Source organism: Astatotilapia calliptera, chromosome 18 (assembly GCF_964374335.1).
Source record: "Astatotilapia calliptera chromosome 18, fAstCal68.1, whole genome shotgun sequence".
In the NCBI taxonomy this organism is placed as follows: Eukaryota; Metazoa; Chordata; class Actinopteri; order Cichliformes; family Cichlidae; genus Astatotilapia; species Astatotilapia calliptera.
In genome coordinates, this window is record NC_137439.1 from 402,312 (window position 1) to 418,982 (window position 16,671).

At 51.6% G+C, this 16,671-nt stretch overlaps 2 protein-coding genes across 7 annotated transcripts; one reads left to right on the forward strand and one right to left on the reverse strand.

Moving 5' to 3' along the window:
* Window positions 1-13: 13 nt before the first annotated feature.
* Window positions 14-13,327, reverse strand: ubtfl (upstream binding transcription factor, like). 3 transcript variants are annotated; one of them, XM_080292362.1, is made up of 20 exons: window positions 12,738-13,327; window positions 9,618-9,712; window positions 9,100-9,275; window positions 8,921-9,004; window positions 8,689-8,844; window positions 8,536-8,600; window positions 8,336-8,456; window positions 7,150-7,260; window positions 6,824-6,951; window positions 4,483-4,624; window positions 4,374-4,415; window positions 3,888-4,001; window positions 3,588-3,752; window positions 3,401-3,511; window positions 1,497-1,576; window positions 1,204-1,393; window positions 1,056-1,103; window positions 853-990; window positions 660-761; window positions 14-441 (listed from the first exon to the last, which is right to left on the reverse strand). In XM_080292362.1, the coding sequence occupies exons 1-20, from the start codon at window positions 12,833-12,835 to the stop codon at window positions 367-369; spliced, it is 2,241 nt and encodes a 746-aa protein (XP_080148488.1). In that variant the 5' UTR covers window positions 12,836-13,327; the 3' UTR covers window positions 14-366. The 3 variants fall into 3 exon arrangements, with proteins under 3 accessions (XP_080148488.1, XP_080148490.1, XP_080148489.1); XM_080292364.1 differs by lacking the exon at window positions 12,738-13,327 and adding an exon at window positions 12,348-12,390; XM_080292363.1 differs by lacking the exon at window positions 12,738-13,327 and adding an exon at window positions 11,586-12,304.
* Window positions 13,328-13,811: 484 nt separating this feature from the next.
* On the forward strand, window positions 13,812-16,400 carry tmub1 (transmembrane and ubiquitin-like domain containing 1). Of its 4 annotated transcripts, none has more exons than XM_026149607.2 (3): window positions 13,812-13,966; window positions 14,876-15,368; window positions 15,483-16,400. In XM_026149607.2, the coding sequence occupies exons 2-3, from the start codon at window positions 14,905-14,907 to the stop codon at window positions 15,832-15,834; spliced, it is 816 nt and encodes a 271-aa protein (XP_026005392.2). In that variant the 5' UTR covers window positions 13,812-13,966; window positions 14,876-14,904; the 3' UTR covers window positions 15,835-16,400. The 4 variants fall into 4 exon arrangements, with proteins under 4 accessions (XP_026005392.2, XP_080148542.1, XP_026005393.2 ...); XM_080292416.1 differs by having other exon boundaries at window positions 13,873-14,014; XM_026149608.2 differs by having other exon boundaries at window positions 13,891-14,185.
* The last annotated feature ends 271 nt before the right edge of the window (window positions 16,401-16,671 follow it).

A 16,671-nucleotide genomic window follows, 5' to 3' on the forward strand; every position in this document is an offset into this window, starting at 1 on the left:
ATGACACCAGAGATGAGAAAAAAGTGCATTTATTAATAATTTGAGGTGGGCGGCTGAACCCTGAACTGCTGCTCATTGCGCCCCCACCTGCCAAACTGTACAAACCCCGCCCCCTGCCCTGCCTTCACCATTTTGTGAAAAGGACACTTGAGAGCCCACCTGAGCTTTGCTCCGCCCATCTGCTAAAAACCAACACACACTCGATAAAAAACAAACACGAGTAACAAAAGGCTCCGCCCTCTTCAGAGGAAGGCGGGAGGGGCCGGTGCCGCATAACATCCTCTCATTGGTCTGCCAGGATGATTGGTCTGTGAGGAGGTGTGGCCTGCACAGCCTGTCCTCTCCAATGAGGAGGAAAGGGTGGAGCTAGTCTGTGTCGGAGTCACTGGATTCCTCAGAGGAGCTCTGGTCTTCATCGTCCTCGTCTTCCTCATCGTCGTTCTGAGAAAGAACAGGAAGTGGTCACAAAACAGGAAGTTCTATATCCTGCAACACATGAAGGGACGGATGGATGAAAAGGGCCCCGCCCACAAGGTCATTTATCAATATTTATATAAAAATGTACTTTCAAATAAAACAGGATATTGTCTCTGCTGGACTGGTGATGAACACCGTGGTCAGTCAGCCTTCACTCGTGTCTCCATGAACACGTGACTGACCTCATCGTCATCGCTGTCTGTGCTTCCTGACGTCTCGTCGTCTTCGTCAGAGTCCGATGACTCGCTCTTCTCCTCTTCCTCATCCGAGTCAGACATGTCCTGCTGGGATATGGACAGACCCTGTTCACCACCACAAACGGCACATGAAATTTAGCCCGGCCCCCAGCCTTTCTGACTAAGTAGCTGTCGTTACCTTGGCTCGGTACGCCATCGCCCTCTTGCTCACCGCCACTCCGGGTGTCGCAGCTCTTGAGCTTCCCGCCTTCCCCTTCGCAGTCACGCGGACTTTAGCTGCGGGGCTGCTGCGAACTTTGGCGGTGCTGCGACGTTTCTAAACAAACAAACAAAGGTTAGCGCTGTAACGCACGGACAGGTGAGGCGGCGTGAGAGACTCACCGAAGACGAGATCTCCTTGTAGACGGCGCGGTCCTGAGGAGACAGAGACTGAGAAGGGAAACGGCATGTTAACGACCAGCAGGGGGCGACAAACCTTTTACTAATATTTCATTCATTTGTCAGCGGAGGCGGAGTCATCGTGCCTCACCTTGACCCAGGCCTCCAGCTCTGCCTTGTACTCCACCTGCTGCTCCTCTACCAGCTTCTTGTACTTGTCCTTCTGGCTCTGGCTCAGCTTCTGCCAGCGTTTCCCGATCTCCACCATCCGCTCCTTCAGGCTGAAGTGGTTCAGCTCGCCATTGGTCAGCAGCTCCTGGGAGAACATCTGGTAGCCGCTCCTATTGGACAGAGACAGCAGTGAAACAGAGCGAGGCGACCGTGACAACGCGGCTGACCGCCAATGTTTCAATAAAGGTTTTTGAATCGGGGGCACAGACTCACACTGGAGGCTTCTTCGGCTCGCCGTCAAACTTGGGCTTCCGCTGACCCCCCGCTGGAGTCCTCATCTCCAACAGCTCCCTCTGCAGGACACCCACAGTCAGTACTAGAGATGGACTGATCCGATATTACGTATCGGTATCGGTTAGATACTGACGTAAATTACTGGATCGGATATCGGAGAGAAATAAAAAATGTAATCGATCCATTAAATATCACAAAAGCACCTCACAAAACTTGCGACACGGAGTAACTCGGCTCATAACTGTAGCACGTCAGAGCAGTGTGCATCACATGATAGAGCGGCTGTGTGTATTTGTAGCCTCGCTACCAAACCAGCATTTCATCTCTGAGGAAGTGATCCCAGAGAGAAGTAAAGCAAGTGTGCAAGTTCATCTCTGAATGTTTGTAAAGCATTCCAGCGTTACGTTTAACAGCCGATATATGGAGCGACTGCCTCTTGTTTGTTTTTGGCCCACTTTGAGCCAGAAAGAGGAAACAAGCGGCTGAACAACAGCAGCAGGTTTAAGCTTGATCAGCTGTTGTTAGAATGTATTTAATATTACTTTCTACTGGAGGATCTTTTTCTACAGCTGACGTAACTGTGCAGGGGCGGATCTAGCAAAGTTTAGCCAGGGGGGCCGATAGGGCATGAACAGGGAAAAGGGGGCACAAAGACATACTTTTCTTTCTTATTCTCATTTAAAATGTCGAGCTTTTAATAAATAATTATCCAAATCTTACAACCAAAGTTTTAATCTGATGTAAAATGTATAGAAGTCCATTACTGTATATAGTAACTGTTAAGTCTAATATAACCTAGTAAGCTATAGTACTTTTTCCATCTGTGCAGTCTGCAGCTGTAACCCTAACCCTGTAGAAGAAAGATGTTGAATCTATTTAATTACTCTTGAAAAATAATTTAATTCTGTGCATTTTTTTTTTTTTCACACTGCATCAAATTAAAGTTGATTACGTCGATTAAGCATCATGAGGTGGAGGGTGGGGTGGGGGTTCCCTTTTTTTATTTATTTTTTTCTGGGAGTTTGCACTGTTGCTGCAGTTGCTTACTCTTTAAAACACCAGAGTAGGGAGGATGCTGCAGGTTTAAGTTTATTAGATTGATCAGTTTTGCTGAACTATGAAATGTTTTGGCTGCAGTGCATTTTTTGCATACAAGTGTAACAGAATAGCTTCAGTGTTGTTTAGTTTGTTTGTTTTTAACTTGAGTATGAACTCATACAAAATGCAGCAAGATATTAAAAAACACTATATCGGATTCATATCGGTATCGGCCGATATCCAAATTTAAGTATATCGGTATCGGACATAAAAAAGTGGTATCGTGCCATCTCTAGTCAGTACAACAAAACACAGCAGGGGGAGGAGCTAGACACAAAGAAGGGCACTAACTAGGGGAGCAAAGAGGGTGGAGCCATAACCAAACAGGAGTCATGTGAATGTAAAAGCAGCTGTTGTTGACATGCTAGCAGCTGCACTGACTGCAACTGGAAACCAGTGACAGGGAGCTAGAAGGTACAGGAGGAGGAACAGTAGTCCCAGTGGCAACGAGAGGAGGAGGGTGTAATTACCGTGGCGAGGAACCCACGGTAATTACACCAAACATCTGATTGTTGGGTTTTGATTGTAGGGCCAACCCAATCCGAAGCGCCCTGAGGAGACTGTTGTTGTCATTTGGTGCTGTATAAATAAAACTGAATTGAATTGAAGACACCGTGAGCTAACAGCTAAAGTAGCATGAACCCCCCGCGCTCCCACCCAAAATGGCCCCCTCTCTAACGCGGTACGTTAGCAGTGCGTTACTTTGTTTCTTCTTCGGATACATTTTCCTCTAAAGAAAGGGGGAGAAAAAACTTCCCGTTTGGCGGCGGATATCAGCGCCGAACCTCGTAACGTTTCTGGTCTTCTGCCGCCTTCTTGATCCACAGAATCTTCTCCTTCTTCTCCATCGAGTTCCACGCCATGTCCATCGCTGCCTGGGCCTTCCTGCGGTCACTCTGTGGGTTGTGTCACATGACACTCAGTGACGGTACGGAGAGTTTTTACCTGCCATTTACTGCACGCGCTCCTTACTCTGTATTTAGCCAGGTAGTCGCCAATCACGCTATGCTGCCACATCTCCGCCGCCGTCTTTGGTGTCTCTGGAAGCTTTGCTGCTGCCGTCTTTTTCCCGTCCCGTCTTTCTTTTGGCGGTCCAGCAGGGACCCACGGCTCAGACTCCGCCTCCCGACACCGCTCCTATTTAAAGAACACAAAAATGTGTTCAGACAGTTTCTGGTGATGTTGCAGATGGCGCCGGCTCGGCAGGTTGGTTACATCACCGTTCAGACTGAGCGCCCAATAAACAGGCAGTAAAAGAAGAGCCAGGCGCACCTTGACTGATGGAGACTTGGCTCTGTGGGGGCTTGAGGCCACGCCTGCACCCAATTTGGCCCCACCCATTTTCTCCTCAGTCATGACTCTGTCACGTTCCTCCTCTGGAAGACTCTGAGAAAGAAGCAGAGGTTACTTCCTGTTTCCTGTAGTTTAAGCAGCAGCTCTGGAGCCTCAGTGGACAGGATCAAACATGACAGCCAATCACAACGTGCCTTATTATTATACGATCTACTGTACAAATTAAAGCGCCTCGAGGCGACTGCTGTATAAATAAAAGTGAATTGAATTGAGGACCATCTGTTGTATGAAACAAGTAGTTTTAAAAGCTAGCTAGTTAGCCAATCAGCCTGCACTGTCACAGTTAGACCCCGCCCCATCCCGTTAATTCCAACCATGAAGGTGAAAGTGTAAATACAGCCCCGCCCATCGCTGTCCTGTCTGTGGGCGTTTCCTCTCGCTCTTCAAGGCGCTCTGAGGTCTTACCTCCAGGAAGCGCTGCAGGTCGATGTCATACTGCTTCTTTTTCTGTGGAGACAAAGTTGAGGTTAGAGAGAGGTCAGAGGTCGGAGGTCAGAGCGGTGCCGTCGCTCACCTGCTCGCAGCGTTTCTGGAACATGTCCTTCTCCTTCTGCGTCATCATCTTCCACTGTTTGCTGCACAGCACCATGCGCTCCGTGCTCGGCACGTCCTTCATGTTCACCATCAGCTCAGCGCAGTACAGCGAGTACCCATTACTGCGAAACACAGGTACAACACGCAGTACAGCGAGTACCCGTTACTGCGAAACACAGGTACAACACGCAGTACAGCGAGTACCCATTACTGCGAAACACAGGTACAACACGCAGTACAGCGAGTACCCATTACTGCGAAACACAGGTACAACACGCAGTACAGCGAGTCTGGGATTGGTGGTTGCCAGGATGACGGAGTCAGGCTCCACCCCTTAGGTCCAGTCAAAGGAATTGTTCACGCTTCAGCACACGGACACACTTTTATGTTTCATGCACGGAGTCCTGACCTCCAGCACAGGACATCTGACCTCACGATGCTCTTCTGGAAGAACGGTCACAAATTCCCACAAACACTCCTAAACCTGTGGAAATCCTTCCAGAGGTGCAGCTGTTACAGCTGCAGCGGGCCGACATCATGTTACACTCACGCTCTGCCGTCAGGAGGTCAGGTGACGTTACCTGATGTCACCTGACCTCCTGACTTCTAAAACCGGTTTATCGGTTATACTGTAAATTGTGCTGAGTGAGATAATAAGACACAGAAGGCGTCACTCTGACCAACATGTAGCGTTTACACAGCTTTTGATGCGAGCCACAGAAAGTGAGCTGAGACTGATGCGCACTGTGACTAGATAACAGCTGAACCAATCAGAGAAGAGAGAGGACAGGACGCACCTGTGAGGACGCTGTGATGAACATTTCACTTATTCAAACAAACGCTCTTCCTTTGCTGCAGCTGTTCACTGTAACGGCAAACAGGAGCTTTCTTCTTCTACTACTGAGAGGGAAGCTGGAGGGAGCCGGAGTAGGCAAACAGCTGCCTGCATGGACCATCGACTACCTTACCAACAGACCACAGTATGTGAGGCTCCATGACTGTGTGTCCGAGGTGGTAATCACGGGGGCGCCACGGGGCACGGTTCACCTTTCCTGTTCAGCCTTCACATTTCAGACTTCGGACGATTGCCATCTACAGAAGTTCTCAGATGATACAGCCATCATTGGATGCATATCAGACAGGAATGATCAGGAATACAGGGAGGTCATCAGTGACTTTGTTGGCTGGTGTGAGACCAACGTACTCCAAATCAACGCCGGCAAGACAAAGGAGATGATCATAGACTTCAGGAGGAAGTCACCCCCTGCAACACCGGTGAACATCCGAGGGAAAGACACTGAGATAGTGGACTCTTATAAGTACCTGGGTGTTCACCTCAACAAGAAACTGGACTGGACAACAAATACAGACGTCCTGTATAAGAAGGGCCAGAGTCGACTCCACCTGCTGAGGAGACCGAGGTCCTTCGCAGTCTGCAGGACTCTGTTAAGGACATACTATGACACTGTGGTAGCATCTGCCCTTTTCTATGCAGTGGCCTGCTGGGGGAGTGGATGCACGGACAGGGACAGGAGCAGGATTGACAAACTGGTGCGGAGGTCTGGCTCCGTGCTGGGATGCCCCCTGGAGTCTGTGGAGGTGGTTGGTGAGGGGAGGACGTTAGTAAAGCTGACATCCATCATGAACAACCCACATCACCCACTGCATGAGTCTGTGAGTGGGCTGAGCAGCTCCTTTAGTCAGAGACTGAAACACAGGAAGCTGCAGGAAGGAGCGCTTTTACAGATCATTCATCCCAACAGCAGTTAGACTATAACTCCTCAATCACGATGTCATGAGTCACTGGACACTGTGAACATCCACGGTCACCACTTCATGCACAATGGACCCTCCATGTGTACGGACATGTGCAGGTATATATGTATGTATGTGTGTGTGTGTACATGTCTATAAACAGGAATAGTAGTGGTACAATAGTTATGTCAATCTATATAGTTTATGTCTTCCATATTTCCAACCATATCCATAATCACATACTGTGTGTGCTACCATTGTATGTAGTGTATTATCTTACTTTTTTCATTGATTGTACTTATTTGTATTGTTGTATTTCCTTCATATATCTGTACCTGAGCTGAGGTGACGCAAAAATTTCCCCGTCGTGGGATCAATAAAGTCTTATCTTATCTTACAGTAATGAAACCTTTGATCTCAGCCTGAATCATCTGAATAAAATAATAAATGTCGTCTTTTGTCAAAGCTTTAAAAATGAGAAAGTTGGACATGTGAACTTCTGAGGGACGCGACCTCTCGGCCGTAGCTGCTGCAGGGTTAGCGTGAACATGTCAGCGCAGACTCACGGGGGAGGTTTGGTCGGCCGCCCGTCGAACTTGTCTTTCAGCTGTCTCTCGGCTTTGGTGAGGACGGAGCGCACGTGATCGTCCGAGTTCACGTCTGGATGAGCTTCCAGGTACACCCTCATGCTGTCCTAAAACAGGAAGTGCAGTCGTGAGACCCGGCGGTGAGACTTTCGGTTTCAGCCCAGATCATCATCACATCGCCCACACGTCCCAGAAGCTGTTACAAACACCGGAGCTGGTGTCGGCTCGCTTCCAGGACTCGTGTCGTGATGATGGTTCAGGTGAAACGCTGAGGCCGAAGCGCCTGCTTCCCGTCTCTCTGGTACCTCGTAATCTTTTTGGAGCTCCAGCGCCTTGCTGATCCACTTCAGTCTCCTCTTGTCGGACAGCTGGGACCACTGTCTCCTCAGAGCATCCTTCAGCTCCTTTTGACTCACCTGAAACAGAAACACAGTCGTGAGGATGCAGAGACGGGTCCTGACAACGCTCCGGGCCTCGAACCGGCAGCAGGTCTACGAGCTACCGCCGTGAAACTCTCCGCAGACGCCATGACAACACGTGAAATCAGAGCACCGAGGAGCCGAAATGAAGTTTTGTATGATCACGAGCAGGACGCCTCCTGCGGGGACAAAGGAGCTGCCTACACGGCAGGCGTGATTCTGGCCCGTCTATGAACTCTGACCTTTTCTTCTTTCCATAGTTTCAGGTGGATTCGGCTCAGCTGATTGGCTGGGCCACCTCTAGAAGACTCTCGGAGAACTCGTCTGTCTGAACCCTTGAGAGGAGCACGTGATGGTTTCAGCCGTCATGAGACGTTTCCATGGTGATGACTCACCTTCCTGTTGGGACCGAACCAGCCGATGCGCGCGGAGCGGCAGGACGCCGCACGTCTCTGCACCTGCCTGGCTTCATGCGCCCTTTTCTCATCATCACACAAAACTTCATTCATGGACGTGCGGGTTGGACGTGTTACCTAAGGTTGACTATATCGACCATCGCCGATGGGCGGAGCCTTTCACCGGTTGTTTTTACAACAGCGATGTGTTTATGTGCACCGGTCTGTGAAGCTAAGAGAAGCAGTCAACGCAAACAATCATAGCGCCGTTTGAACGGCGGCGACTCGTTTGCTCCGAGCTCAGAAAAGACTAACATGTGATTTCAAACGGCCACGCTGGTCTCAGTGGCTGCTTTGTCCACTCGGTGTTTATCTTTGCACACTCGACCCAAGGATGATCAAACAGTGTCTATATTCACACTGGAACTAAAGGAGGTCGAATATTCCCTCCAAACATAACGCGTGCACAATTCTGTCGCTCCGCCCATCTAAAAGTCTGTGCGTTTGGTCTGTTTCACATACGGCCCAACGACATCTCCTTTAGGAACACGTTTGCTTGTTTTACCTGCTGCGCGGTGGTTTGCGCGGAGCGGTCGAGCCCTCCGATTGGACCGGTGCAGAGCTGCTGCGGCTGCACCGGCGGCACAAAGACATGCATGTGTGTGCTGAGCGCGTACCTCAGGGTGCAGCTTCATGTAGGTCTTCTTCTCGTGGTTGTACCACAGCTGTTGGGGGGTTTTGGGTTTCTCCGGCAGGTCCGACTTCTTCCTCTCCTCGATCAGCTCGGGGTGCTCCTCCCTGCGATCAGCTGACATTAGCCATGTGTGCGCCAACACCGTGACCAACACCGCTACATGTAACAGGAAGTAGAACTCACTTGAATCGAGCCATGTTCTTCTCGAAGTCTTCTTTCTCACGCTGGAACTCTGTGATGTACTTTTGCTGCGGAAGGACAAACAAACATGTGTTTGGTTTTTCGGGACTCGAACACGGACACAACTGCGACCTCGGGTTGTGCTGCTGAGCGCACCTTCTTCTTGTCGGGCAGCTCCTTGTACTTCTTGGACAGGATCTTGGTGAGGTCCAGGTTGCTCATCTCTGGATGGATTTTGGCGTATTTGGCTCGTTTCTCCATAAAGAAGCGAAAGTATGGCGTCAGAGGCTTCTTTGGGAAATCTGGGTGAGTCTGCACACGAGAGAGGTCAAAGGTCACAGGTGAACCAGCACATGTCCCAGCAGGTTCTGGCTCCAGAAGGCCTCACCTTCAGTTTCTTGCCTTTATACGGGTTCTTCACAAACTCGATGGCGTCCACGATGAGCTCCGTCATTGTTCGGTACTTCCTGACCTGAAACACAGACTCAGGTCAGTTGAACCGTCAAAACCGAAAAGCTTTAAATCAACACAGCGATGGCTCAGAGGCGTGGTCTTTGGCCAGCGTACCTCAGACGAGACTTTCTGCCACTTCTGGCGACACATCTCGCCGGTGAAGCCGCCAAAACAAACTTTCTCCCAATCAAAGTGCGACTCGGTGGTTTTGTACTTCATGGCGTCTCCGTCAGGCAACACGGTGCGAATCCTCTCCAGCAGAGTCAGACAGTCCTCCTTACTCCAGTCATCTGAGCAGGGAGACAGCGGTCAGGGCAGGGCCGGCGAGGGCGCGTGCCCCACGGCCGAACGTCACAGAAAAACACGTTCGTACGTTTTCACAAAAATCGCCACAATGGTCGTCTGTGAGGACGAAGGTGCACACGGGTGTAACGCTGCAAACACGCAGCTTCAGGCAAACCGACAGTCTGCCCCCCGTCACATCTGAACGCTCACTGGAAGCACTTACACGCTCATTCCAAGTGTCATCAACTTCCTGTGTGGACGCTGCTTTAGCAGAGTTCCCGCGGGCCTACATGAACTGACAGGCGAGTACCTGAACACCTGACAGCGCTAACAGCAGGTCGGCTTACCTGGTTCAGTCTTGACCCTGGCGCTCTGAGCCGTGGAGACGCTGCTGCTGCCGTTCATCCTGCAGTGACCGACGGAGGAGGCTCCGCCCCTCCCTCTGAAACACAAAATCAAACAGGTTTACTGCGGCAGGAAGTGCTCACGTGACCATCAGTACGGCTCAGCTTGTGTACTTCCTGTTTCTGCCGGTGTGGGGCAGCGCCGAGGCCAACAACACCTGATCCAATGCCCTGTTCTGGCTCCACAGGGGACGCTCTCGAGCTCATCCTTTAGCCGAGCGAAACCAGCCCGACTGCAAGAGGCGTCGTCTGAAACGGGCGCCGTGACAGAGGACGCCCTGTCCTAAATCCTAAATCACTAAAGGACCAATGCGGGTGTTTTAAATCAGTGTCAGGTGAGAAAGGCTGCAGGAGCAAAGGGGGCTGGATTTAATGTGACCGTGTTTTTACGGCGCCCCCTGCTGACCTGCGCAGCGTTTTCACACGTTTGGCTCTCTGTAGCTCAGAGGAGGCGGGCTTTTGGGGGGGGGAGTCACTCGCCTGTGACACGGCTAGAAGTAAGTGGAGCGTGAGTCACTGAGCAGAATATGTCGCCTGATCACCTGACACGTCACCTGATCCCTGCTGCCCCGCTGTAGGCTAACACGTTGAAGGTCAGTGACATCACCTGTTACTGTATAGAATGTACCAGGTGTATTTATAGAGGATGACAGCTGGCCGCCACCACACTTTCACACCTTCATCTTCTCACTGCCCAATCAGCTTGCAGCTCACACCATGGCGGCCCAACAGTATGCGAACTTCCTGAAGGCTTCTTTTCATTTACAGAAATCAATCTGAGCGTGCCCAGAAACGAGATTCTGCACACGCAGTGAGGACACTGTGTTTAAGAGTCCTCCAGGTGTGGCATGCAGAAAGGCTCCAGAGCGCCACCCTGAGTGATAAAAACGTCAATGCACACTTTAAGGTCTGTGTATGAAGCCACGCCCCCACACCTGGGCACCATCACCTGTAGTCTGATTCTTCCAAAGATGCAGCTGCTCTTCGGAGTTCACACATCTGTGGCGCCATGGCGGATTCTGATCCTTCGCCACTGGACAAAAAATGATGACTGAGGGGTCTGCAGCTGCCTGCACAGGTGTGATCGGAGTGCACACCCACTCACAGTCACAGCACCAGCTACAGGGCACAGAATAGCCAATCAGAATGTTTCACCTGCAGCAGCTTCACTGTGAGGGTGCCCACCTGTGTGCACCACAGGCATCGTTTGAATGACCTCAGACTGACGTGCACCTCAACTGTCCTCACCTGGCTGAGCATTAAACTCACGTGACATCACCACACTAGTGTAACCACAGAGGTAACCGGAAACAGTGTGTGTTTGGTGACATTGCTGATGATCGATTCTCAGACAGGAGCTGATCTCTCACACACACCGGTGCCATTCTGCAGACGGTCCCCGGGTTCTGGGTCCGGACGGCCGGGGAGCTGGGCTCGGCCCGGTAAGCTCTCCGGACCGCCAGCGTCTAGCTGCCCGGTAATGGCGTCCATCCTCCGGCAGGAGTCAGCACGTAGCTTCCGCTGCCACGAACCGCCGAACCGAGCGCGAAGGTTTCCCGGTGAAACCTGTCTGAGCGACGCGGAGACCAAACCGGAACAAACCGGATGAAACCGGATAAAAGACCCGAGCTAAAGTCTCCGGACGGCACACGTGGAGCGTTTAACGGCTTTAATCCGACAAAATGATGACACGTAAAAAGGTCGAGCTCGAGTCTACCCGCGGTGCAGGAGCACCAGAACCCCCGAACCGCCGAACCCTTTACCCGCAGAACCGGAGCTTTGTGCGGGCGGGACGGGCTGCAGCTGCCCCACAAGCCTCCGCTGCAAAGCCGCCATGAATGTTGTGGCGACTCGGGGACGAGCAAGCAGAAAAACCCAGAAATGCGTTTAAAACCGGAACCTGGCGCTTACCTGCTGGTTCGGACAGAAAGCCGGGGTGATTCTGCACGGCACCGTGCCGGTTCGGCTGCTTTCGGAACCGTGGAAGTGTGTTTTTTTCAGCCGTAAACCCCGGGGAGTCAGGTCGAAACGAATCCGACAAAAGGAGCGTCTAGTCCGGTATGAAACTCCGCCCAGCGCCGCAGGGGGAGGAACTCCGGGGGAAAACATGAGGACAAAGGCGGAGGATGAAACCAGAGACAGCGGCCACAGCGGCAGCCAGCCCCGCGGAGCCGCAGCACACGCACTCTTTAACGGACGCTATTTTACATTTACGCCGTTTTCACTCAAACCCAACTGCGACTGCGTGGTCCGAGCCCTCTCCGCCACCCTCTCCGGGTCCAGATGCTGAACCGGTGGGAGGCCCGGAGACCGCCGGCTGGCCCCGGCAGAGATGCGGCCGGGGGCCCGCGGAGCACAGCGGATGCTCCGAGAGGAAACCGTCGGTGCTGCCAGCAGCTCGGGGCTCCCTCCACAGCCCGGCGCGGTGCTGATCGCGGGTTGAGAGGCGGCAGAGGAGCCCGCTAAGAGCAGCCGAGTCCCCGTGATCAGTGAGGTCATCATCTGAATCCGCACCTGCCGCAGGTGGGGTGAGGTGGTTCTGCTGTTTGTCCTAATAAACTTTTTTTATTTAGAATAAAAACAGCCTTTATTTTGAGTTCTTGTGACTTTAATTCTGGAGTAAACTCGGAGGACCCTGCCACCTGAGGTGAGGACAGGTGCACTGGGCCTCACCTGTGGGACTCTCAGAGGTCTGAGCTGGGGTCCGGGTTCTGGTGGACTGTGGAACCCTCACAAACACAGCCAGTGGCCCCTGAGCGCCACTGCTGGCCCGGATGTTCAGCACGTTAAAGCGACAGTGTTGGGGTAATGACGTCATCCTGACTAACAGCGCGTGCAGCAGCCTCTCTAACTTTGAAGGGTCAGGCTGTGCACGTGGACACCCCAGGATGAGCCACCAATCAGCTGATCAGGTGTCTGCAGCTGTCAGAGCCTCAACATCCTCAAGAGGAAACACTGCAGACTGATCGATCGGCTCACTGACCGATCAACTGGTTGATTGAGCGGACCCACAAAGTTGAAACTCACATATTTCACAGGACTTTGTGCAGAATTTACACTCACAGCCACTTTATTAGGTACACCTCCTCCTCACAGCTGCTTCGTCTGCTCCCTGGGGCCCGGAAACACCGGTCTCCTAAATCATCATTCTGATGCTTCATTTGAACCTCAGCGGCTCCTCTTCATCACCCTTCATAATCCTGCTACCCTGTGATTGGCTGGTGAGATATCTGAGTTGAACAGATGCACCTAATAAAGTGACTGTAAATAAAATTAGTGTATTGTATTCATGCATCTTAATATATGTTTGTATTTAGTGTGTTTGAACATGTTTCTGTGGGTGAAGTGAACCTCTTGCTGTTAAATCTGCTTGTCTTCTCTCTCACACAGACACACAGGCACTCCTAAAGCTTAATCACCAACAGCATCATGCTCTTATTTTGAAATGTGGCAGCAGGTCATGGTCAGGGTTCCTTCTTAGTACCTGAGCCTGTCACACAGCAGCGTCACGCAGGTGATGCTGATTGGATAATCTGGCTGCGAGCTCAGTTGAGCACCAGTCAGACTTCCTGTGTGTCAGCTGTCGTTCGGAAGCTTATTTTGGTCACTTTTTGTTTTGTTTCATTTATTAAAAACTTTATTCGGATCTGATCTCGAACTTGTTTCTTCTTCTTTGCTTTTTGTTCTGTACCGTTTGAAACTGTTACACTGCTTGTTTCTTTCTTCTGGTTACGTCATAAGGATAATCGCGACCAACAGAAATATGCATGCGCAGCCTCCACTGGAGGGTGATGGTTTTACAAAACCAAAGGAAAACAGGAGAGAGGAGACGGTTATATCCTGACTTAGATTTGGGCATGCTGGTTTGAACAGCACGTTGTTTTTAATGAGAAAACACTGCACAGGGGAGCGTGACTGCACCAGAGAAGAAGAAACAATAGAACATGTTTTAGTGCATTGTCAGAAATATGCTCGGTGAGATGAAATTGAAACTGGACTTGGTTGATATAAGAACTGGCGAAGTTATCAGGTCATATTTTGTTTTTTAAGGCAGACTCGTTTGTCTGGGAGGATTTGATTCATTTTTGACATTCAGTTCACACTCCACACCAGTTGGTGGCGGTAATGTACCATTTTGCTATTTGCCAACTGCCAATAAACAATATAAAGAAGAAGAAGGATCCGCTGGGTCCGCCGCGGAGCACAGCAGTAGAAGAAGAAGCGGCAGCAGGAAGTGATGCGGCTGTTAGCCTGCAGGCTAACGGGGAGGACATGAAGCTCCTGGACTGAACGTGAGTGACCGTCGACTCCTCGCGTCTCTGCGGAGACTCAGACTATGGGTCAGTGGCTCCCTGGGAGCGCGAGTTGTTAGCGCGTATCTTAGCGTAGCGGTTAGCTGTTAGCTCGGACTTTAGCGGAGCTGATTCAGGTGCGCCCGGGTGGCTCAAATGCCCGGATCTTCCGGTGAAACGCAACCAACAACTGGTGCCGTAACAAGGCCGCGGAGATAGGTGAGCAAATACCTGAGCAGAGAGCGTCAAAAATACACTTGATTAACAACCGGATCAATCATGGATCGATACCTGCTGACGGCACACAGGAAACCGGAAGTTAGCGTTGTGTAATGGCTTTTCATTCCACTGGTTGGACAGCCATGCAGGAAGTGACGTGCGAACCGTCAGGGGAGCTTTTCCTCTGAGTGTGTTTCCCCAAGATAAAGTCCCAGAGGTCACCCTGTGGTATGTGTAGTGGGGGGACAGGATGCTTGCTCTGATTGGACTAAACTGGGCGCAGGTGTAATGTAGAGGCGGAACTTTGACGTTTGCTGGGATTTTATCAGGTTACAGGTGATCAGCTGCAGGTGTCCTGCAGATGTCCTGCAGATGTTCAGACGTTGGTTTCGCTCGTGTGTCTGAGCCGTCAGCTCGCTTTGAGTTAGGAAGTAACTCTGTCGACCTGAGAGAGGAGCTCACCTGCTCGTAGTACTCTCACAGTATTGTATGTATCACCACACAGTACTGCGATACTGTCGTGTGACATTGGAGCTGTGGGACAACTGCCCCTAAAGGTTTTTTTTTCTTTCTTTCCCTAGTTCTTAAAAAGCTTCAGTCATGCTGGAGTGAAAGGACAAGTGAGGGGTTCTCAGGTAAACAAGAAGTGTGTGTATATACCTGAAGCTAAGCTCCGCCCTCTCCCTACAGGTGTGTGAGCTGTGCTGACCTTGGCGGCGATGGCGCTGATCGAAGGTGTCGGTGATGAGGTGACGCTGCTGTTCGCCGCTCTGCTGCTGCTAACGGTGCTGCTGCTCGCCTGGATCTCCACCCGCACATCCGAGCCCCCTGAACACCTGTTCACAGGCTCCTCCCCTTTACAGAGGCCTGGGCAAGCCCAGCAGGACACGCCCTTTTCATCCACCGCCGCCTCCTCATCCTCGTCCCCCTACCCACCATCCTCAACCTCCACGTTCTCCATGTCCTCGTCCTCACCTTCCTCCTCTGTGAACGACAGCTTCCTGACAGAGGCTCCCCCCACACTAGAGGATGGACAGGTGGGAGGGGACGGGGTGAGGCGCAGAGGAGGAGACGGGGAGGGCGCAGCGTCTCAGCGGAATATGGTGGTCAGACTCAAGTTCCTCAACGACACGGAGAGGATGGCGCAGGTCCAACCGCAGGACACCGTCGGGTACATCAAGAGGTACGAGTACTGCATGTAATACTGCATAGTAGAGGAGTTTCGGTAAACCTGAAGCTCCTCCTCCTGGCTGTGCTTTTGGACCCGTTTGCTGACCTCTGACCTCTGACCCTGCAGGACCTACTTTGCGGGGCAGGAGCATCAGGTGCGTCTCATCTATCAGGGCCAGCTGCTGCAAGACGACGCGCAGACACTCGCCTCACTGAACCTCGCTCATAACTGCGTGCTGCATTGCCACATCTCGCAGCACGCAGCGCGGGGGGCGGCGGGGGGCCAGCGGGCGGGAGACCAGGTGCGCGTGGCGCTGAACGTGGGCAGCCTGATGGTCCCACTGCTCGTGCTCATGCTGTCCGTGCTGTGGTACTGTCAGATCCAGTACCGCCAGTTCTTCACCGCCCCCGCCACCGCCTCGCTGGTCGGGGTCACCATCCTCCTCAGCCTGGTGGCCTTTGGCGTCTACCGTCGCTAGCCTCCCATGGGCCGGCGGGGGGTATGAGACGCTACCTGCAGTTAGTGTTTGTTTCTGTTGCCATGGAGACGTCGTGAGGACAGAGACTCTTATCATTAGTTCACACGTTTATCTTCATCATCAGCGTGCCTCTTTGATTTCTGTGGGAGGCACAGACACACCTGTCTGCCTCACCTGTGTGTGTGTGTGTGTGTGTGTGTGTGTGAGAGAGAGAGAGAGAGAGAGAGAGAGAGAGAGAAAGTTTCAGCTTTTGGAGAAAATCTATTAAACCTTTAATTTATCCCGTGGTGTCTGAGTGTGTGTGTCACACCTATACAGGTGATTCTGAGGGTGGAGCTGCTGCAGTCACATGGCTGGTTGGCGTCAGCGTTGGGGAATACAGATTTTTCCTTAGCGACAGGTGGTTGCTAAGCAGTCTCTAACCATCCAGGATCAGCTGATAATGGAGTCCATCTCCAGGGTGAAGATTATTATATGGGCTCTTATGTTTGACCTTTGACCCTCTGTGTAGCAGGAAGTGTGTAATGTTACAAAATAAAGTTGGATACAAAATGCTCAGAATGAAAGAAGTCATGTGACGACCTCAGACCTTTTCTATAATGTGATTGGTCGGAGCTGCTGCTTTGACATGTTCACAGGTCACGGCTCTGTAAATCCAGATCCTGACGACTTGAACCAAAGTCACGAGGAGACGACGGCGAAACCTCAAAACTGTCAAAGTCGCCGACGTCACATCAGCGGCACGAACTCCTCAAATACAACATGTCGAAGAAGACGGAGAGGTGCACAGTGTGGCCCAAAGTTAGGAGCAGGAAGACTGACCATCAGGTTATCAGG

Excerpts from the sequence above, each read along its gene's own strand:
- ubtfl (XM_080292362.1), bottom strand. The coding sequence starts at position 12,835 with ATGAAGCATCAGAATGATGATTTAGGAGACCGGTGTTTCCGGGCCCCA. Across the intron at positions 4,625-6,823 it reads CGGCCGACCAAACCTCCCCC|TAATGGGTACTCGCTGTACT; the intron begins GTGAGTCTGCGC and ends TGTGTTTCGCAG. Across the intron at positions 1,104-1,203 it reads AGCTGGAGGCCTGGGTCAAG|TCTCTGTCTCCTCAGGACCG; the intron begins GTGAGGCACGAT and ends TTCCCTTCTCAG.
- tmub1 (XM_026149607.2), top strand. The coding sequence starts at position 14,905 with ATGGCGCTGATCGAAGGTGTCGGTGATGAGGTGACGCTGCTGTTCGCC. Across the intron at positions 15,369-15,482 it reads ACCGTCGGGTACATCAAGAG|GACCTACTTTGCGGGGCAGG; the intron begins GTACGAGTACTG and ends CTGACCCTGCAG.